The sequence below is a fragment of the Topomyia yanbarensis genome, chromosome 2 (genome assembly GCF_030247195.1).
Source record: "Topomyia yanbarensis strain Yona2022 chromosome 2, ASM3024719v1, whole genome shotgun sequence".
Taxonomy (NCBI): domain Eukaryota; kingdom Metazoa; phylum Arthropoda; class Insecta; order Diptera; family Culicidae; genus Topomyia; species Topomyia yanbarensis.
In genome coordinates, this window is record NC_080671.1 from 429,819,915 (window position 1) to 429,844,281 (window position 24,367).

The 24,367-nt window shown below is 36.8% G+C and overlaps 2 protein-coding genes across 4 annotated transcripts in view; one reads left to right on the forward strand and one right to left on the reverse strand.

Moving 5' to 3' along the window:
* Positions 1 to 24,367, reverse strand: part of LOC131685362 (isocitrate dehydrogenase [NAD] subunit gamma, mitochondrial) — a 67,609-nt gene that overhangs the window by 35,652 nt on the left and 7,590 nt on the right. The window lies entirely within an intron of this gene.
* On the forward strand, positions 14,674 to 16,027 carry LOC131686078 (salivary glue protein Sgs-3-like). Its single transcript, XM_058970216.1, has 7 exons — positions 14,674 to 14,865; positions 14,939 to 15,040; positions 15,298 to 15,327; positions 15,395 to 15,433; positions 15,500 to 15,574; positions 15,632 to 15,658; positions 15,725 to 16,027. Exons 1-7 carry the CDS (start codon positions 14,674 to 14,676, stop codon positions 16,025 to 16,027), a joined length of 768 nt encoding a protein of 255 aa, XP_058826199.1.

Genomic DNA, 24,367 nt, shown 5'->3' on the forward strand with positions numbered 1-24,367 from the left:
GCTCGGATACTAAAAGAGAAGAAGTTTCCCTATATCACTAGAGTGCCCGGCAATGAAACTTGTTGTTATGTTGTCATGTGTACATGAGCGTCATTCAATTTTGAAGTATTGTCAAACTGAAGGCAGGTACGTAAGCTGCTAGTACAGAGGGTAGGGGTTTGCGGACGTGCCTGATTTATGATCGCGTGGAAACGCTAGTCAGAAGGCCGTTTTTATGTTGGCGAGATTGCGATCGTAGGTTTGTGAAGATAACCGCTATTGCATGTTCGCGCTGGTGATCAAGGTTGTATTATCGCGTAGGGCTCAAGCGTTTATACTTTAACGGATTTGAAGCGTAATTGTCTGTATGTTGCGTGAATAAATTCGTTTCTATAACTGTGTACTCGTTTGCATATTCATGAAGGCTTTTAAATGTTTGCGCGAACTGCAATTTTAAATATACGCTTCACATTTAGAAGGGAACGAGTTTCCCCATATGATGGCGCCCTAAGACTTCTAGTGTGCATTTTTTTAAACGAAAGCTGAAGGCATGGACATAGGCTGCTAGGACCAAAGGGGCTATCGAAAAAGATTAATTTATGATCACGTGCGTCGGTATAATCGCACTTGAGACCGCGTATATTAATTAGTAAGTACTAACATATTTACCTGATAACCGGATTGTTTTATGTACACTAAGTTGTCGAATGAGACTTTTATTTCCGTGAAGGACACAAGCGTTTCTGCGTGAACGTATTTGAAAGCGTGGTCGTTTTTATCTCGCGCATGCTAGCGTGTGTATTACTTCGCGTGTTTGAATTCGTTTATATACTACTAGCTAATACCCACCGCGCGTTGCTGCGACTTTCAACGAAATAGGAGGAAAACACAATTTGCGCACACTATACACAATAGCACAAAAACACGCTCCAGAACAAATGCCCACTATGTATAAATTTTGACGGCAATCGGTTAAGCCGTTTGGGAGTCCATAAATCATATACATACAAACATTGACTTTTATATATATATAGATAGATAGATAGATAGATAGATAAATAGATGATGTAGCCGTTCGCATATTAGCGTAGGTTTTCGAGTATTTGCGCGGACCATCATACTGATGTTTAATTTTGAGTGTATTAGTGTATACAAGTTCCGTATTTTAGATTGGGAGCTCTTGGACGAGTACGATCCATGAATGCGAGAGCGCGGTCGTATATGTGATGCCGCTTGAGACAGTGTTTATAAATTTCTACGTTTTCATGATTGTGAGTTCGTGGGAGCAGGAATGTGTGAAGATCGTGTTTGCAATCGGTTTTGTATTATAGCGAAAAGCGACAGAAGCCTTCTGTTAGAGACCAATATCAAGATCTACAATTACGTTGAATGTCATCCATGATGTTGATGATGTTGTTTATTATAGAGGATTCAACCCTAAGGCTCATTTTCTTCTGGCTTTGAATGGAATATTAATAACCATTTTCCGAGTTGACGTGTTGATATTATTTGTGGATACGGGAAGTACTAAGTTTATTCAAAATTGTATCAAATAACGTAGCCCTTGATTTTAGGTCTTTTCGTATTAGACCGGGTATTCGCCGGGTGAAACATTTGCTAAAAGTTTTCAAACCTAAGCCTTACGAAAGTCACCTCTATCCAATTCCATCATATCAAGTATTCAATAATGATAATATTCAAACGCTGATCCATGTAAATAAAATCATTTTACAGAATAACCTACACCACGTCGCTGATCGTGACAGTGTTAGAATAAAATTCAAAAACTTCGTTTTTATGGATCGAGATGCGACTATACGATCAGGCGCTTCGTACTTGCGATATAGCGTTTAAAAGTATCATGTCGCAATACAGCAAAGTGAAATCAATTACGAAGGATACAGTGGCAAACAGATACTCCAATAGTGATTATGTGGTAAGAATGCGGCCTTCCTACCTGACAATACACAAAACGAGACACTACCATTCCACAGACATGGCTTTGCAATGACAGATTCCTACCTAGCCGTTCTATGTTGAAACGGCTCACTATCATGTTCAGCTAATAATGGCAACTGCAAAATCGCAAAAACTGTCCAATATCACCAAATCAAACAAAAGCGTCATTGCACTCGTGGTCTGTAATGGCCAGAAGTAAAAAAGAAAAGCCAACCGCGATCATCAAGTAGTGTACGATCACGAGGACAGGATGCAAATATTTTCCTGCTGCGAAAATGAATCTCTACGCGTCATAGCAAGTTGCATGCACTGCTTCTGTGCGTACTACTGATGAGATAACTTTGAAAAACAAAACCCCCACTGTTTTGCATTTTGTTTGTATGCCGTCGATTTGTATAGCACCCTGTTTATACGTACAGCTATTTTTGTGAGAGCTGGGAATTTTTTTCTTTATTTTAGTATTCATATTTCAAAATTTTGTCTCTGCACTCGGATCTTAGTTAAAATTCCCAATTCCCAGATTCCTGGTTTGCCATGCGTTAGAATCTAAATGCCAATATCCAAAATAGCTGATCCCAAAGCTAAGAAATTTGATATCTACTTTAATTTAATTATAATAGTCTGCTATAACTTCGAAGAAACTTCCTGCACAGCAAGAACTATTAGTTCAGTATGAACTTGACATGAAAAATGATAAACAGAAAACATTTCCTGAATATTTTAAAGGCATGTGATGAACGAAACGATGTCATTCCGAGACAGCAAAGCTTTGATGGTAAACTAATTATAGTTTAGTTTCATAAGTGCGCACTGATATTTAAATAACAAAGTTCAGAATACTAATACGCGAACTCTTACATCTACCTGTACTCCACCACTCACACTGAATACAAAAAATATTTTGTAAAAATCCCATCGCCTGTGGTAAAATATAGTGAACGTGCGAAATACTAAACTGCGTAATAAATCGACTTTTGTGCTTACAATTTTTATTTGAAAGGTTTACGGATTTTTACTAGCCCACAGTTGGTCAGCTTAGGTATGATCAAAGCTTCGTCGACGAAGATGCAAATAGAGAATTGTGCGAATATAACGATTCGCATATGGTCAAGGCTTCTGTCTGTCACGTTACAAGTTTACGCATATTTCATAAGATAAATCTGCAAAAATGATAAAATCGGATTCTATCACAATTGCATATTATTAAGGTCACCAAGCCGCACATTTTTTTCTAAAGAAAGTTTTTTTTATCATGAACGGTTTTCTCTTTATTGTCATTTCGATGCGTCTGTCACGTTACACAATTTTCGCAGTGAGTTTGGAGGTTGCCCGACTAAATTGAAAAAGTCTGTTCCGTTGGCCCCCAAATTTGCGTGAACACAGTTTTAGGTTGAAGCTTGGAAAACAAAGAAGAGTTTGAAATATAGTTTTCCTGAAGAAATTTTGTTTTCGGTTTTATGGAGTATTCTCATTGATCTGTCACGTTACAACCAGAATCTGTCACGTTACAGTTCTATATTTCTATTAAAGCAAGGATATCGAGACAGCCGTACACAAGTCATTCTTGATCTGGGAACTGAGCACTAACGAGAAATTTCATGTTTGTTTTGAAAAACATATTGGTTTTGATGAACAATCGTGAATAACTTATGAAAAGGTCGTAATTTCACAAAGTAATACATTATGTCGAAAGAAAATCTAAAATATCTGCATTTTGAAGGACAATTTTTCATGAGCATTTTGAATTGGAAAAACATTTGGAAATTCATTCTATGACTAAATTATTTACAGAAAAAAATGAAATTTAAATTAAAAATTAAAAGATTTTTGAAATCTATTAAGTTTTTGTTATAAAATCGTTTATTGCTATTTTCTCTGCAATGCAATTATATTTTAAACCTTCTTTATTTAAATAAATTTTAAACGTGTTATGTTTTATAGCGTTTGGTATTTGTAAGTAACTTACTAAAAGGGCGTATTTTCACTACTAGATATTTTTGTTGAAAAAAAGACAAAAATTTTCTGGAAAGTTTTTCTAAAGAGCATTTTACTTCGAAATAATATTTAGTATTATTATTATTGTATAAGAAAATTATACTTATAACTGAAAAATAGTAGAAATTTTGAAGCATACTTTAAAGTCGTTGCGAAATTGCTAATAACTTCTTAATAATGCAATTACAGTTTCTTCTATTTTTAGGCTTGCGTTAACAAAAAAAATCATTGTTTTTTGTAATTCTATTTGTCAACTTTTTTTGTTTTTTTTAAAACGTTTCACCCAAAAATATTCACACAGGAGAATCAATTCCCTAGAACTTGCTATCGTATAGTTTTGCCGCACAAACGGCGATTTTCGAACAATATATTTTGAAAGTAGTGCATTCAATATCTCATACGACCTTTTTAAATATTACTCTTGAATAAAAATTATTTGTTTAACAATGCAAAATACTTAGTCCCCCATAAAGATAAAATGTAAAAAGTTTCATCAGAATCGAACATGGTCACCATTTTTGACGTAATTGAATCAAACTTGATAGAATTGCTTTATAACAGAAAACATCTGTCACGTTACATAAGATCAACTGAAAAATCTCAAAAATGAATAAAACTATTAGGTTTTCACAATACAATTTCAAAAAGTAGACTCAAAGTAGTAAGAAAAAATGTAGCTTAGACAATTTATGCAACCTGTTGGTGGGGTCCACAAAACTTTTGCGAATTTTTGATCTGTCATGTTACAATTTATTTGTTTTTCATTACTTCACAATTAAAAATAAGCATTAACCCATGTTCATCTCAAATTGTCAAACAATATGATCAAATTTCTAATGTGGTTCCAGGCAAAAAGTTGAAAACATGGATTTTGTTTACCCTTTTCTCTCCTTACGGTATTTTAGTCATTTTCAGGTCATGCAAGAAGCACTAAAAAACTTTTATAACTGACAGACATGTAATTTTTTTCTCGGTTCACTATTCATTTTGTTTGATATTAGAGGTTATATACATGCGTAAAAAAAATTTGACGCTAAATTTGATAAAAAAATTTCGCCTGAGGTAGCCATTTTCGGAGCCTTGACCATATATGTACACACAGAGTTTTTACGGGAAGATTAAGAATAAAGCAAAGATATTGATCCTAATTTGTATGAATCCAACGATTGTAGCACAGATAACAGACATTTAGGCTAGCACAAAATTTATTCAAAAACCTGTGTAAACTTTCAAATTGATAAACTTTGGAAATGCTTGTTTTACTATTGCCATCTACGCAACTGTTTGCTACACGTGTTTAGCAACTGTATTGTTGCGATCACTGCGCAACCTGCAAACGTATTTCAGAGGTCTGATTTATTCGTAGCTTCAGTAGCGGATATTTCAACACGTTTAGAATCGAGCCTAAACGTCTCTCGTCTGTGATTGTAGGTCGAGTAATTGATGATATAGTGCGCTACCCTAATCAATAGGCCCAAAATAAGGTCATTACCCTATCTGCAACCTATTAAGCCTGTAAATGTATGTGATCCTTGAAAAATCTTCGCAAGACTTCAAAGCAGCTGCGTAAAACAAATATTTTTTATATTAACGCTGTAGAATTATATGTAAAAATGCTTTTACTCAAATTAGATTTATTTGAGAAAGACAAAAAAGCGTTCTCCAATTTTTTAATGCACTGTAGCCAAAAGTACCACCTATCAAGTGCAATCAAATCTTTCTATTTTCGTTTGTCCCCTTTTGAGATATTGACATTTCAAACGGACATACATTACTTTTGAATCGCACAAGATAAAAATTTTCTTCCTTAAGCAAAGTCGCCTCTGAAACAACTACCTGTGGAAAAAAAAACTACTTTTTTGAGACAGTCTAAGTTATGTTATGAAAATTACTATAAAATTAAAACGTTTTGAGATGCAAAATTAGCATCTGAAACAAAGTTGCTCAGAAATGATTGCTTTAGAATATTGCAGAAAAAACATCATTCTATCTCAACTGCAATTTGACGAAAAGTTTGCGACTTTGATTTTTTAGGGCCACCCTACAAACGCCTCAGCCAAAAGAAGCACTTTGTCATGCACAACAAATGTTTCTAAGATATCAAATCTCTACATCCAAAGATGAAAGCGCAAACAATTGTTACCTGCTAATTTCGCTTCTTGGACCACTGTACATTTATGTAAAACACATACGGCCTTTTCAAAAGTTAGTATTCATCCAAAATGGATTCGAAACTGGTAAAAAGATGTGCGACGTTCAATCCAAATCAAAGAGGGCCAAGTCTAGTCCTTGAATGGTTTGACAACAAATTGCTCCGGACTATCTCCAAAGGGACTTGAGCGTTCTCTAGACGCCGTTCCACTATGGGAAGGTTCCATACAAACAGGTGGCCAAAAATATTTTGTCTCATATTCTTTGACGAAAAGCTTGTTTGAATTGTTAATAATGTATGACACTCATAATGGACGTATCCAAAGTTGAAACCCGTAAGGGGGCGGGGGAGGTGGGGGTGTAAAGTGTTCAAAGTGAATCCATTTTTTTCAAAAAAATAAAAAAAGAAGCACAGAGAGTTTTAGTCTATTCAATCACTTTCCATATAATGATGCAATATTTGAACAATATTTTCTTAAATTTTTATTGGTCAAGTGACAGTGAATTTACGAAGACACCCCGAAAAAATACGGTGTGCATCATAACTCAAAATCTACTGGACCAATCGTTTCGAAATTTTTCTTCACATCATTCTCCAGGTAAAAATAAAAACTTGTGACAAAATTATTATCAAAACTATTTTTACATAAAAATATTTGTGCATTTTTTTTAGAGAAAATGGGACTTTGGCTTCAAAGTGTTCTATTCTATTCTATTCTAACCCTTACACAGCCAGTATTGAAAAGCATCCTGGAAAACACTACTGTTTTTCATGTCAATGGCAACCACAGGCGAAATTATTTTTTATCAAATTTTGCGTCAAACTGTTTGTTTTCCGTATGTATATAACCTCTAATATTAAAAAATATGAATGGGGATCCCAGAAAAAAATTTCATGTCTGTCATTTGTGAAAGTTTGTTGATGCTACTTGCATGACCTGAAAGTGACTAAAAGACCGTAAGGAAATAAAAAGGTAAACAAAATCCATATTTTCAACATTTTGCTTGCAACCACATTTTTCTATCGTAGTCTAATTTAAATCTGATGATATTGCTTGAAATTTTTTTATGAATATGGATTATTGCCTATTTTCAGTTGTGAAGTAATGGAAACCAAATAACTTGTAACGTGACAGATCAGAAATTCAAAAAAGTTTTGTGGACCACACCAACAGCATGCATACAATGTCTAACCTGCATTTTTTCTTACTACTTTGAGTCTACTTTTTGAAATTGTATTGTGAAAACTTTAAAGTTTTATTAATTTTTAAGAAAACACAGTTTATCTTATGTAACGTGACAGATTTTTTCTGCTATAAAGCAATTCTATCAAGTTTGATTCAATTGCGTCAATATTGGTGACCATCTTTGATTCTGATGAAACCTTTTACGTTTCATGTATATGGGAGACTAAGTATTTTTCAATATTAAACAAACAATTTTTATTCAAGAGTAATATTTAAAAAGAGCGTATGGAATCTTGAATGCACTACTTTCAATATATATTTTTCGAAAATCGCCATTTGTGCAGCAAAACTATACGATAGCGAGTTCTAGGGAATTAATTGTTCTGTGTGAATATTTTTTGGTTAAATTTTTCAAAAAAAAACGCCAAAAATTGTCAAATAAACAAAAAAATGAAAATACCATTACAGAAAAACAAAGTTTTTTTTGTTAACGAAAGCCTGAAAACTGATGAAACTATAATTGCACTATTAGGAAGTTATTAGTAAGAAAACATTTTTAACTTCATGTATTCTTCTAAATTTCTTAGTATTTGCCAGTCATAAATATAATTTTCTTATGCAATATTAATACTAAATATAATTTCGAAGCAAAATGCTCTTAAGAATTTTTTTCGAAATATTTTGATTTTTTTTTCAACAAAAATATCTAGTAGTGAAAATACGCCCTTTTAATAAATTACTTACAAATACCAAACGCAAAAAACATAACACGTTTAAAATTTAATTGCAAATAAAAAAAACTTTAAAATATAATTGCATCGTAGAGAAAATAACAATAAAAAGTTTTAACATATTTCAATAATTCTTTTAATTTTGAATTTTCATTTAATTTTTTTTTTCTTTAAATAATTTAGTTATAGAATGTATTTCATAATGGGTTTTCAATTCAAAATGCTTACGAAAAATTAGCCTTCAAAATGCAGATGTTTTCAAGTTATTTTGGATTTTCCCTCGACATAATATGTTACTTCGTGAAATTACGACCTTTTCAAAAGTTATTCACGTTTGTTCATTAAAACCAATATATTTTTCAAAAAAAAAACATGAAATTTCCCGTTAATACCCAGTACCTAGATTAAGGATGATTTGTGTACGATTGTCTTGATATCCTTGCTTCAATGAAAATGCAGAACTGTAACGTGACAGATTCTGGTTGTAACGTGACAGATCATTGAGAATACTCCATAAAATCGAAAACAAAGTTTTTCTTCAGGAAAACTATATTTCAAACTCTTCCTTGCTTTCTAAGCTTCAACTTAAAAGTGTTTTCATGTAAATTTGGGGGCCAACGGAACAGACTTTTTCTATTTAGTCGGGCAACCTCCAAACTAACTGCGAAAATTGTGTAACGTGACAGACGTATCAAAGTGACAATAAAGTGAAAACGGCTCATGATAGAAAAAAACTTTCTGTAGAAAAAATGTGCGGTTTAATGACCTTAATAATGTGCAGTTGTGATAGAATATGGTTTTATTGTTATTGCTGACTTATCTTATGAAATATGCGTAAAAATGTAACGTGACAGACAGAAGCCTTGACCATATTTGAAGAATATTTTCATATGTTGCAAATATTAAAACGGCCAGGCCTACTGTGAAGAGTTGGGTTTAAAGATGTTTCAGAATTAAATTATTCAAATAAAGAATAATTTGATTAACGAATCATTTCAAAACTTAAAGGAAAAAGAAACGAGGACAACCGTACCAACCGTTTCCTTTTGAATATGAATATGGATATGATAAATTGTTGGGAGTGACTATTCTAAGAAGGTTAATGTCACTCCTTTGGGATGGAGGGACTTTGGCTTCAAAAAACTCAAAAATAGATAAAAAAAAGAAAAGCTCAGATATCATGTGCTTTCTAACCTTCAAATAAATAATAATGGAAAGATAATGCAAGTCGCGAAAGAGACAGATAAATATTATAATTTATTTATTTAAATAGAAGTGAATAGAAAGGAGCTTCAAGTGCGTAGGCTATTTAGTGATTATTTTAAGGTAATGTCGCTCTTTCAGTTGATTACAATGTCAATATATCTTCTTCATATTTACAGTTTGGGATTAATGGTTGTTTCATTTGCAACTCTTGTTCCGGAGATATAGTATAATGAATCCTATAAAAACCAATATCACGAAAACGAAATGGGTAAAACTATCAGAATAAGTATTGAAATATTTTTATATTACGAGTGGCCATAAAAATTTTCCTGTTCGCAAAAGCTGCTTTTGACGATTCCGGGGTTCATTAATATAAGCATGAACATTTTTGAAATTAGAAATCATGCAATTTAAGAATTTCAAATATTTGGTTACAGTGATCGTGTTAACTGTAAGTTGGGAATTCCAGTACAACTCAGTACCATTTATTGCTACACAGTAATGTTGTAAGACGAAAATGTAGTCAGATCAACTATCTTTTCAATACATAGACTCTAATTGTAATCCACGCTCATTTCGGTGTGGAATATGAAGCACTCAACTGAAACATGTACTGAAGTATCCTTTTCTGGTCTATTAGTTAAGATTGCCTTTAAAACTTCAAGTGATGCGTTCTCAGTTTAGGGCAAATTCGGGCAACTAAAATCTTCGCTATAAGTTAGAAGATACATTATCCTTGCATCCCCCATCGAGAATTTCGGGGGACATTGGGGGACTTTTTTCCCGGATCCAATTTGTGTATATTGTAGGACTTTGAATGGTTATTTTGCATATAACTCCTTACCAATGAAATATATATATATATATATGCATTTCCGATAATATTATCACAAAGGTAGCATTCTTAGCTTTAAAATGACATATTTGATCATTGATGATTGATGATATGTTTTATTCAAAATTCAGCAAAAATATGAACAGTTGAGAAAACGCACGGGATATGTCTATTTTTCATAAGTTTAATTTTTAGACATCCATATTACACAGTTTAGTTACATATATTTCCGAGATACTCTGGGAATTTCTTAGCTAGAGTATACAGGGTGTTTGGCTCATGGTTAAGAATCTCTCGGGGGTGATAAACTGTCATATTTGAAGAAAAAAAAAAGTTCTACACATACCATCAAATCTCAACTGTTACAGAGTTATTGAACTTTTAGTGTAAATAACTTATTTGTCTTAAAATACCTCTAACTTTAAAAGTGTACTTTGTATTTTAAATGTTTTAGTTCCATTCGAAAGGTGAGAAAATTTCGCATTGAGTGATGCCCTCACATGTTTCAGCTAATGAGTTTAAGTAGCCTTTTCAAAGTAATTTATTGAAAATTGAACAATTTCAAACGATTTTTCGTTCATTTCTTGAAAATCCTTATAGTTAACCTCATCATTTTAATAATTCAGATTGTTAGTCTTGACGAGCTGCTTAATTCGTTCTTTGACATGATACACTTACCTTTTCTTATTTTCATGATTTTGGGTTATTCAACTTGGATATTTTTATCTCATTTCCACTAGTACCAGCTCTAATTGAAAAATTACGGCACTCATTGTACTTTTTTTCTTTTTATTCAAAAGCCAGGAAAATTTTACAGTGAAAAATGTATTAATACCTTTCAGTTAAGTGAATTTAGTATTCTTTTAAAAGTAAATTAGTTTAAAGTTAGTGCTATTATTAGCATTTTCGTTAATTTTCTTAAAAGAGTAAATAACAAACATCACCATTATTATCATGGAAATAATGCATCTCAGCAAGTTCTACAGTTCTTTCTTTGACTCCATTCAATTATCTCTTTTGGTTTCGACGCAAAATCGTTTTTATCACATCGTTTCATATGCAAAAATAATGATTTCGAACCCACTACATTTGTGGCGAGCTCATGCTGTGTTAATTATTAAATAGCAGCAAAATGAAAAGAGATATAGACAAAGTGTCTAATAAAAAGTTATAGAGAACATTAAGGGGCATCAAATGAACAATAGTTACGATAAATTTTGTTGATTAATAATTAGAATAATTAAAAAACTCACCAAAAAACACAAATTTTGAGTTATTTCGTTAGAAAAAAATCATTTAGTACACTTAACTAAAAGATATTTGTACATACACTGATAGGACATTTTCCCAGCGTTCAAATGAAATCTTGTAAATAACGATATAAAGCATATTTTTTAGATTAGAGTCTTTTAAGCACTTGCAAGTCGGTTACAGGAAAAGTATAGTAATGAAATTACAAAGAAATGAGAAGAGATAGAAATATGACGTCCAAGAACAAATCATGAATCGTCCTAAAACCCAACTTTTGGATAATGGATATTGCTATAATCATACTTCATTATTTCGAGAAAATTAGCAAAAGCCTCCTGAAAAACACTAACTTTTAACTACTTTACAGTTAAAAGGTAATTAAAACTAATTACTTAAAAGATATGAGAACACTATTCAATAGGAAATTTTCTCACCATTCGAATGGAACTGAAACATTTAAAATACAAAGTATACTTTTAAAGTTAGAGGTATTTTAAGACAAATAAGTTATTTACACTAAAAGTTCAATAACTCTGTAACGGTTGAGATTTGGTGGTATGTGTAGAACAATTTTTTTCTCCAAATATGGCAGTCTATCACCCCCCGAGAGATTCTTAACCATGAACCAAACACCCTGTATATAAACATTCAGTATAAAATTGGTTTACATTGGAGTTGATGCAATTTTCGATTTTTGGCCACAAGCTTCCCCGTAGTGCGTTCATAGAACGTATCGGATTGAGATATCTGACGTTTCAAATACACACACTGCATAGTGGTCCAGGAAGCGAAATTAGCGGGAAACAATTGTTAACGCATTCATCTTTAGGGTTAGAGATTTGGTGTCTTAGAAACATTTATTATGCGTGACAAACAGCATCTTTTGGCTGAAACGGTTTTAGGGTGGCCCTTAAAATGTCAAAGTTGCAAGCATTATGTCAAATTATAGTTCAAAGAGAATGATACTTTCTTCTGCAATCTTCTAGAACAATTAAATCTGAGCAACTTTGTTGAAGATACTAACTTTGTATCTCAAACCGTTTGCATTTTATAGTGAGTTCCATATCATAACTTAGGGTGTCTCTCAAAAAAGCAGTTTTCTCCGTACAGTTTTTTAATATGATTTTTCTCACAAAAGTACCCTTCAGTGTACTTTTAGAGGATGATTAGAGGCAACTTTTGCTGAAGAAAGAAAATTTTTATCTTGTCTAGTTCAAAATTTATACTTAATTTTCACTTAAAAATACGTCCTTTTCAAATGTCGATATCTCAAAAGGGGGCAAACGAAAATTGATAACTTTGATTGCATTTGAAAGGCTGTAGTTTTGTCTACAATATTATGAAAAATTGGAGAACGCTTTTTTGTCTTTCTCAAATAAATCAAATTTAAGTAAAAGCATTTTTGCGTATAATCCTACAGCGCTCATATTAAAAAATATTTGTTTTACGCTGATTCTGTGAATTCTTATAACGACTTTTCAAGGATCACATACATTTGGAGGTTTTTCATAATGCAGATAGGGTAAAGACCACCAATCACCAATGACTTGACCTATAATTTGCTTTCAATTATTGCCAAGATTTCCCAAAATCTACACAAATTTACAAGCGATTTGGTTCATTTGCAGGAACGGTTTCAGCAGGTAGCAGTACCAAGATGTGCAATCTACTAACCTCAAACCAAAAAACAAAATTGACCTTCATATAACAGTATTGTTGAAGTAAAAAAAATCTGATATCCTTCTGTTATATAAATGCATCAAATTATTCAACATAGTTTTTAATATTTTTAAATGAAATAAGAGAATCATTCAAGTACTTTAAAACGACTGTAGTAGATTTGGTAGACCACTCTGCAAAGAGCTTAATTTAGTGCATCAAGTGCAATACTGAAACCCAGAAACTAAGCATGATTTCGATTATCAAATGGGGAACTGAAGAGAGTTCGACTCATTGCAGCTAAGATGTAACGATTTCCAGTATTACACACACTATCAGTAATCTTTAAAAGACGCGCTTATTGTGGTTTTTAAATCATCAAACTAATCTTCTACTACAAAAATTAATGGGTATGATCAAAGCTTCATCGACAAAGATGAAAACAGAGAATTGCGCGAATGATTTTCAGGAATAAAGCAAATATATTGACCCTAACGCATTGATCATAATTTATATGCATTTCAACGATTGTACATAGGTCTAGTAATTAATGATAGAAAGTGCCACCCTAACGACTGAGCCCAAAATAGGGTCATCACCCTATTTGCAATATGAAAAGCCTGCAAATGTATGTGATCCTTGAAAAGTCTTGACAAGAATTCACAGAATCCGCGTAAAACAAATATTTTTTAATATGAGCGCTGTAGGATTATACGCAAAAATGCTTTTACTTAAATTTGATTTATTTGAGAAAGACAAAAAAGCGTTCTCCAATTTTTCAATATATTATAGGCAAAAGTACAGCCTTTCAAATGCAATCAAAATTATCAATTTTCGTTTGCCCCCTTTTGAGATATCGACATTTGAAAAGGGCGTATTTTTAAGTGAAATTTAAATATAACTTTTGAACCAGACAAGATAAAATTTTCCTTTCTTCAGCAAAAGTTGCCTCTAATCATCCTCTAAAAGTACACCGAAGGGTACTTTTGTGAGAAAAATCATATTAAAAAACTGTACGGAGAAAACTGCTTTTTTGAGAGACACCCTAAGTTATGATATGGAACTCACTATAAAATGTAAACGGTTTGAGATACAAAGTTAGTATCTTCAACAAAGTTGCTCAGATTTAATTGTTCTAGAAGATTGCAGAAGAAAGTATCATTCTCTCTGAACTATAATTTGAAATAATGTCTACAACTTTGACATTTTAAGGGCCACCCTAAAACCGTTTCAGCCAAAAGATGCTGTTTGTCACGCACAATAAATGTTTCTAAGACACCAAGTCTCTAAACCTAAAGATGAATGCGTTAACAATTGTTTCCCGCTAATTTCGCTTCCTGGACCACTGTGCACTGAGATCTCGCATTTGTATAAACCCGTCTTCCTGAATATATCGTCAAAACGATGGAATACTGGTTACTGGCATAGGAAACAGAGGAGAGCTCATGTATCACCAGACTGGGCGACTAAGGCTAACGAACGACAAATCTTTTTTTCCAGCTCCAAACTAATTCCCACTAGCAATTTGTTGTGATGATAAACTAGCTTAAATTAATCCGTATTCAGTACACTAGTAATCACTGCCAGCTGCCAATTACAGCTTAATTCATTTTAAATTGATCCTTGTTCAAACTAGTAAATAGAAACGGAAAAAGGCGCCACCACTTTTCAAATTCCTAGGCTCTTTCGTATGCAAGAAGCCATTCAACGATTCGAAAAAATGAAAACCAAAAAATTGCTACTACTCCTTCTGGCCGCCATATGCCTCCAGGAAGTGCTAAGCCAGACAATCCCACGTAAAGCACGAACAACAACTCGAAACAGGTCATGTCGAGCGGCATTGAAAACTACTACTCATTCGCGTCAATCCGGAAAATTGATAAACGCAAATCAGCGAACGACTGCACCAATAGTAAGTTAAAATTTTGTGAAAGAAAGTGAAACAACTAGATTTATGTTTTTTCCTCTTTTTCACCGAATTCCAGAGAACTGGTGCTAAAACGACGAAAACAACATTAAAAACTACTCAGTCGCGTCAATCGAACAAATTGGTTAAGGCAACTCAGCGAACGACTGCAGCACCACTAGTAAGTAATAATAGGTTTGTTCCAGTACTAGGAGAAACTGGAAGTACTCCGGAGCAAACAGGGAGAAAATCGTTCCTGTACTATCATCTTCTCTTTTTTCTTCTTCTGGTGGCAAACCGGAATGAAAAGGAGCAAGAATTTTTTGCTCCGGAGCAACAGGGAGTAACTTCCATGTACTGGAACAAACCTAATATTACTAATGAAGCAAAATATCTAAATTAAATTTCTTGATTATATTTTTTGACTCAATACTGTAGAGAATCACAGCAAAAACGACGAGGGCCTCGGTAAGTTCGAGTCACATGAGAAATAGTTGTAAATCATTTCAATTGGTTATTTATTTCATTGTTTTAGACGACACGGCGACCCTCGCATCGGATTTCCACTACTAAGGTCATACACTGCAAAACTTTTGATCGACCTTGTATATAATATCTCGGTTTGTCATTTCCTTTTCAGCATCAAAATGCGGCGATAAAAATAAGGACTACCACGAAGCAATTTAGTTTCTTCCCAGGAGTATCTGTGTTATCGGTATATTGACAAAAAACCTAACATATTAGCTAACATATTAACCAGTATATTTCACAGAGTGTTGACAAAGTACAGCCCTACATAGTAAGATTGTTCATTATTTGTGACAATCGATTGTGAATACATGAATCACCTATTTTTTTTCATCAGGGTTACTTTAACTTACTGTACTTCGACACCAATTCGACCAATAACGGAACCGTGCAGGAGTCACCTGTAAACAACAGTACCCTTGCATCCGAAGAACCTTCGACGACGGCGATGAACGTAACGACAGAACCTTGGACGGTGATGGACACAACGGCAGAGGAAATTGAGACCGCTACGAACGGCAGCACTGTCACTAGGAAGAAACTGAAACGCCGTATAACCACGGTTATACCGAATACGACCAGGGTTCTGCTGAAGCGCCGAAAGACTACGGTCGCCGATTACTCGGATGACGAGAGGTAGGAAGGCAAAGTTTACTGAAGTCAAAGAGGGTTTTTTGTTTTCGCAATGGTGCTAAGCGGTTGTGGCTGGTGTAAAAAAGGAGATAGATTCGTTACACTACAGTTAGATGTAACACCGACTTCGCGCAATTGGGTAATTAAATGAAGAATAAAATTCTCTTTTTATTTGATAAGCCGATAGAGCTCATCTTTCTAAATATAACAATTTTCAACGGCTCGTTTGAGGATTCTCGTCACAGAATTTTCTGATATCTGCGATCATCCTGGTGTACAGCGACTTACCGATACATTTTGGGAATGTCGGCTACAAGAGCAAATCCGATGGAAGAAAAATTCGAAAGAATCGAAACGAAACCTTTTAGTACGATGGATCCGATCATTTGTATTTGATTTCGTAGTCGTACTAGTGGGTTTGAGAAAGTAGTGATGCGGTAGATAGAATGCCCACAAATCACCAGGATTCGTATTCGCGATCATCATGTGACCAAGCATTTCATAATCTTTCAAAACTTCCTTATATTGCATCTTCAATTCTGGAGTTCCGCCCAAACGCCTCTCTAAGCTATAGAAGCGTTTCTCAGCCATGCTCCTAGAATCTCCCAGCTATTCCGTCTTGTCGTTGAATGTCAAACGCTCCAAATACCTTCCGCTGTACGCTCATGTGTCTTCTCGAAATGTTGCAGACATTATTCCACGGTGATTGCACATGGCAATTCGATATCTTCAAAAAACTCGAGTTCCCAAAAGCTTCGTACTAATATATCTAGAGATACCACAATAGATCTAAATACTGGTCGCAGTGGTTCGTCTTCAACAAAAAAAGATGGGTGGGTAATGTCTAGGACATAACCGGAGTGTCGTGACTACTCGTTTGACTTGTAATTCAAATCAAATGATACTCAATGAAATATGTGGGAATGTTTCAAGTTATTCTTTATAATAATTATGGTGGTTCTGAAAAGAACCTTTGTTGTTGGCGTCTGCGTTGATAGGGGATGCGCTGGATTCTAATCTCGTTGAGACATTCATTCATGAAATGAACAAATTTCATTTTTCCTTGCTTTGAAATATCAATGTTAAAATCTCTCGAAACAACCATCGGAATCTTTTTCCTAGCGCACAGAAATGAATCACGCTTAGCGAAAAACTAGGGCCGGGTAATGTCCGGGAAATAACCGCGATGATCATATTCTTAAAATTCTGCTTATATCTCTTTCAAATGGCTAAATTTTACGCATTAAATTCGATTCACCGGGCTCAGTGAAATTTTCCTGGAAATCCCGTTCGTTAGTCTATTCAGTAAAACAATTTCATTACCGAGTTCTCCGCATTGAATACAGGTCAATAATTTCATATAATGATTTCAACAAGCAGACAATGTACATGTATGAAAGGTGGGAGTATTTTGAAGTGGTTTTAGTGGAGGTAACAACATAAAATCGTGTATTGGACATTTTACAATGATTCTCCTTAACCCCGCAAAACCACGGGGATGGCAGCAGAGGGTTAAGTTGTTTGGAAGAGATGACAGTTATTATATGATAACTAAAAATATAAAATTGTTCTATAAATTGCAAAGTTATTGCCGTGTTACCCTGAAAATTTGTCATTTCATTCATATAGGAACAATAATTGAAATTACGTCAATTTATGCTTTGCAAGATTTGAAATAACTTCGAAGTGTGGTCACGACATCCCTGTTATGTCATATACATTACCAACCCATCTTTTTTCCATTATGCATTCGTCCTAATAAGGACGGTTTGTAGATAACTATGGTGATACAAGACGAGAATCTTTTAAAACGATTCAAACCTTGCCGACGATTTGTTTCTACTGCGTACATACATATGAACATTCCCCTTTCGCAGCTCACACCGAATGAGTACGCTTTGCATCAAGGTGTTCCTATTTATTAACTTTTCGGTGCAGATGGAAGGCCATCCTTTTGTGCGATAAATGAAAATATTTTGGTATAGCTTTCGCTTAGTGGCAGAGTTGCCACATTCACTGATTTTCTTGGAAGGATTTGCAAAAACCTTCGGGTTTGCACATTAATTTGAAAAATATTTTCTTATTTAGTTATTTTTAATTATGCAAATTAATAAAAGGAACTTCCTAATAAAATTCATTTTCCATTATATATTCATCCTAAGGACGGTTTGCATATAACTATGACACAAATCCATCTACAATTAACAGCGCTAACGGAAAATAAGCACCACTACAAGTATTTTGTTAGTCCTGAAAAGGACTGTTGGCAACATTAGAGACGCATGAATTAACTTATCTTCTTCGGGCAGCTTTCTTGGCAGGTTTGGCGGCCTTCTTTGGCTTTTGGGTCTTCGGCTTGTTCGCTGCAGCCTTCTATGTTTTGGTGGCATTTTTAGTGGCAGTTGCTACCGTCTTTTCAGTGACTGCGTTTCTTAGCCTTCTCGCCGCCACTACCTCAACCAACGTTTTTCTTCTCCTCTCCGGTGGTAGCCGATTTGATTGGTCGTCCGATGCAGCTTCTCACGACCTAACATCTAGAACGCACATCCGTTATGCACTGCGTCTTACACACGTCTGAGGCATTGAGAAAAGCAGCGACACCACTATTCATAGGTTTTATCATTCACTACTTTCACTTAAAGTAGTTTTTGAACTATTTAAACACATTTTATATAGCAAACAACGTATCGGTAGCAAGCGTTGAACGTTTTCATTCCGATTTATGAAACAAGATTAGCAATCCGTTCAGTAGAAGGAAAGTTATTAAGGTTCAAAATGTACGTAACGCTTTCGCTAATTTACACTACTATCGCTTTCTCGCTCGTTCTCGTGCGATCATGAGCCTTTCCTTTCCGTCCGCCTCTAATGGCATAACCAAAACTAATATGCCAGCTTTCCCCCACCAACTGCTTTTTCGTCAAGCAACCCAATACGAATAATCATAGGAACAAACATGTAGTGAACCTATATTTAAAACTTTTCGTCATTTTATTGTTCGGTTGGTGCACCATATTGACGGCTCTGTGCGGGATGGGCTGAAAATTTCCCATTTTCCGAGTCGTTTTTGGAAGATTTTTCAAAACACTATTTTTACGTTGATAATGAATGTCCTACATATTCCAAAATTTAATACAACATTGGTACAAATTTTTTTGGACAAAATGCAGAAGAAATTGATTAAATCCATTCAGTACAACAAAAGATATAAGCGTTCAAAATCTTACATCATTTTTCTTCCGAAATTTTGAAAAGGGATCCCTACATTGAAAGGTAAGTCACGACAAAAAATCTAGATTTTCATCGAACAGCAGCACTATTTGGTAGTCCTCAACAAATTACTAAAAATTACTAGTTGGCAGAAGTCCGGTGTTTTTGGGTACCATGAGTAGTTCCAAGCATATCGTATAATCATTAATACGCGACGTCACCTTAAATGACACGTTGATTTTCTCAATGGTCAATGGTTTTCAGTTGAAGCTGCTTACATATCACATTTGGATTCGGTATTTCCAGACTAGTTTCCAAACCTGAATGCACTTTCATTAACTTGTTTCTAATCGAATTCAAGCGGATATTCGTCACTGTGAGTTCTTCCATCGTCTTCATTTCTTCTTTCGCTTTTCGTTTTGATATTTGTTCACTCACAGATAGAGTTCAATTTTCTACTGGTATTCTCAATCTTCGTGGTTCAGTTTTGTTTTTCTTTGACGTTGGCGTCACCAACATCAGTGGTAAATTATTTGAACTGTTGGCGGTAATTGTTCGGAGTTCGTTTAGCAGTACAACTCGCTATTTGCGGTATTATCTGGCTCGAAGCTGGAACACAAACAACTCCCCCTCGTATCGCGAGAGCTTTAGCTTCGGCGTCACATACATCTCCTACGTCTAATATAGCGAGTTTAATCGGCGGACGTTGCAAAATTCTACTACTCGTTTGAACATCTGCACGACGAGCTGATCAGTCCTTTCCGGGGTATATCCGGACCACACGTCCCATCAACCACCGATTCCTGACATTCTCGTCCACTATCAGCCAGATAGGCAGATATTTAGTTATTCACCGACGCCAAAGATTGTCCAATGCGTGCTGGATCATATTCCAGCTCCTCCGAATTACAGCCCTCGCGTCGACGGGATTTTTAACCGGCAGCTGAACCCCATTGGAGCTCAGCACCAAAAAATGGCTCGACTCGGTATCAGCAGTTTCTACCGGCACGAAGGTAAGGGGACGATAATTAATCATATGTTCCGCCTCTGCCAACAACGTGACGAATGACTCTTCGTCTAATCTACGCTCCATCGGAAGTGCTCCCAGTGCGATTTTCACCGACCGTACCACTCTTTCCCAACAACCTCCCGTGTGCGGTGTCGCAGGAGGATTGAATCGCCACTGCGTATTAGCATCGGTGAACGTACTCGCTAAATCCTTGTAGACCCTTTTCAACTCTATCTTCAGCTTCCTACTCACTCCAACAAAATGGGTACCATTATCGGAGAAAATTTCCTATGGGGCACCTCGGCGAGCGATGAAACGACAATCTAACGCGAGGTAACGGACCCATTTTAAGTACAGCAGGTACAGCTCTATGCACTCGACACCAGGTACAATTTTTCTAGCAAGTCGTACTGGAACTCTCAATCTTGGCACGTAGAATCGCTGCTTAACTTCATTCACGGTAGTTTTTTTGTTCGCGTGACGGTACATACGGTGGTACCAATCAAGAAGAAGCCTGGTCATCCGATGTTCTTTCGGCAGAATAATAGGATATTTAGCCTCATAGGTTAGGCATTCTGCTTTCTCCGACCGTCCATCCACTCGGAGAATCCCGAACTCGTCCATCGCTGGCGTGGCTGTTGCGATCTTGCCGCTTTTCTCCAATGGTTTCCGATCCTCGTTTCTCACTCGTAGATTCCGCTTCAATGTAGCAACTTCGTCCGGAAACTCGTCCGAATGCGCCAACCACCATCAACTAAGCGCAGCTTTCTGCAACTCTTCTTTCGACAAACCAGCAGTTTCCAACGGTACCTTGGAGTTCGCTTGCCGACAATTGTCCACGAACCGATGGACATACGCAACGCATTTATGCAGACGTTCCCACTTCGAGAAACGTTCAAAAACAACGATCGGCTTCAAAATTAAATGCGCCTGGTCGTATTTCTTCGCTGGCCTCCCCGATGTCAACGGCGTCCTTTGGCCATTCACGCTTGATCTTAAACGAATGTCCTTCCTCGATGCTTTTCCTCAGTCGTGCTCCTAGAACGGCTGCAAGTAGTTCTAAACGCGGGATAGATAACGGTTGAAGCGGTGCGCCCTTGGTCTTTGAAGAGACTAGAGCGCAGCACACACGTCCTCAATCTAGCATTCTGAAATAGCCTACAGCTGTAAAGGCATGCTCACTGGCATCAACGAATATATGTAGCTCCAACGAATCCAAAGCCGGCAAAATAGCATTGAGGGATCTTTATATTCTCCATGTTCCTTAGAACTGTGAGCCACTTTTCCCATCGACAGCATACCTATCTGGGATAGTTTCGGCCCATCCGACATTCGCTCGCCATACATCCTGCACAATGACATTTCCATGTATCACAAACGCCGCAACGAAACCCAAAGGATCGTAGATGCTCATGACAACTCGCAGTAATTGTGGGAATAACTTCGCCTTGAACTAACCGTCTGACATCATCCCGAAGGTTGTAAGTAGGGGTTTGCCCACTACTCGGGTTCTTGTTTCCCCTGCGAACCCTTCTTTTCAGGGCGGCCTAGGTGCTTCCACAGAATTTCGGATTTTCGTTTCACAACAAAAAGTAAACAAACAAATTAAATTTAACTTTACCGTTTATTTTCACCAACTCTCCTTCACTGCTGCTGATGCGAGATCCCAATGCTGCTGGTGAAGGGAAGGCGGGCGGTTTCTTTCCGACAGGCCGGGACAACAACGGCCGCGTACTCGTCTGGGTTCCGTTGGCTGCTCCAGCAGCGGTCCTTGGCGTTTAGCTAGGGAGGTGAGCTTGGCTCCTTTGTTGGAACCTCCCTAGCGACGTTGGCGACGAATCGCCGGATCGTCTACTCGCCGTAAACGATCCCGGAAGTTACCGCAGTAAACTTCCCAGGGGGAACCTTTGTCCGCCCTGCTTCGTTCTCCTTGGCTATTAGCTATAAAGGAGAGCTAGGCTCGTTCGACTTATCCTCTATAGCGAGAACGGTCGATGTTCGGTTCCTTATTAATTAGCCGGGGTAGCGAAAGAGCTCCTTTGCTGTTAGCTTACCCCTGTTGGCGAACCGACACCGTAGTTTTCACTGTGCCCGAACCACAGGCCGGCAATCTCGACGGGTGATTTTACCGTCGCACTCGCGCACTTCGTTACACTTGCTATCGTGGCGGGAAACTGTCCCGAAAACCAAAAAACGTAATCTGGCAGACGTCTGTTTATCGCCGTGGTTCGTCACTTTCTGTCCTTTTCACGATGGCCGCCTTTTCCACTCCACCAAAACAAACACCATCACCACAAAACCGCACCGCCGCATAACTTTCAACTCCTTTGCGGCATAAACAGCAACCAATATAACAGCAAGAGGAGCGCGGTAACCTACCTAAGCCCTATGTTAGTTATTGACAAATGTTTAACAAAAATTATCTAACCTAGCTGCACGAACAAAACCGTTCACATACGCGTAAATGAGAAAATTTACAAGAAAAAGTGAACGGTACCGAACAGCGGTGAGCATAATTACACATGTAAACAAATACACTGTACGGAGTGTATACCCAATAAATGGTATATTTCCACCCAGTGCTAAATTGTTACCCTGACGGGTTACAAGGTTCAACGTGAATGAGAACACGTCCTCATTTGGCAACCAAACTAACCCTAGAAGTCGTTCGGAAGCTACCTCTTTATCAGTAACAAAACATTTCACTGTTTCCCCGATACATTTCAGCACAACTTCATGGTTGGAACTGTAGTTTCGTATCTGAAACCCGGCCTTCGCGTGAACTTCACTAACCTTTAGCGCTAATCCGACTGCTTCCTCTATAGTATCTAAGCTCTCGAGGTAATCATCTACGTAGTGTCTTTTCTTTATAGCCTCTACAGCCTTAGGGTGCTCTTTCTCATTCTCCGTTGCGTTGAAATTTTTCACTGCGACTGTACTGCGAGCACGTCGCACCAAATATCGCGACGTCTGTTACCATCGTCTCCATCGGCATGTCAGGAGTTTTCCTCCCGAGAAAAAGTTGTGCACTTCGATCTTTCTCCCAATCAAAATTTTCTTTATATCTCCGCATATCGCTACCTTTCGTTCGCGGTAGCGAAACAATACGGACAACAGGGGTGTTAGCTGATCCGGTCCTTTCAACAGCATCTTGTTTAATGATACACCTTTGACCTTTGCCGCGGCGTCCCAAATCAACCTCACTTTTCCAGGCTTTTTTGGATTCAATATTATTCCGACTGGCAAATACCAAGTTCGGATGGTATCGAAACTAGCCAATTCATCACTGGTTGCCCATATTCCTTTGTTGACGAACATTTTCATACAACTCGGGGTTCTTCGATAGACGTTTCTCTAGACACTGCAAACGTTTCTCCGCCATCGGATGACTGTGAGGGAACTCGACATGGTCTTGTTTCCATAAAAGACCCGTTTCGAACCTCCCACTTGCTGTATGCACTGTGGTCTGCTCTAATATTTGCTGTGCTCTTTGATCCTTGATACCCTTGACAGCAGGAGCTGCCGTCACACCCAGACTTTCCACCGAAAAGAACTCACGGACATAATCATGGAGCTGGTCGTCTGATCGAGCGCAAATATGCATTTGGCGATGCTGAAATGACTCCGTGTCCTCTCGTAAGTTTCCGTAAACCGCCCAACGGACGGCCTTCTCGCAGCTTTAGTGTAGCCAACAGGTGTATTGTTCAATCCGATGAGCATTCGTGGAACGGCTGACTTGAACCTGCTTACTGGCAGACCTCGCAGATGGTCGTACTGTCTCGCCGAGCTCCAGAGTTTTTTCACGAAGCCCAAGATTGTCCACAATGTACACCTCGGCGACGTTGAACAGCTTTTCACTCCCAGCTCCGGAAATCTCCAAACTTACTCGTCGGGCTCCCGACATTTTTTCCCCTCTAGACCCAACGAATCCTCAATCTACTGTTCCTACAACGTCACCGATGATCCATCATCTAGGAAAGCGTATGTGTAAACGTTTCCTTTCCTACCGAACAGCGTTACAGGACTCGAAAAAGCGCAGATGATGTCACTTGACGATGGATTGTCACCATGGCCTTCGCGTTCGTTCTACTCATTTCGGAATCAGTTAGCGATTGTTTGTAGATCGTAGAA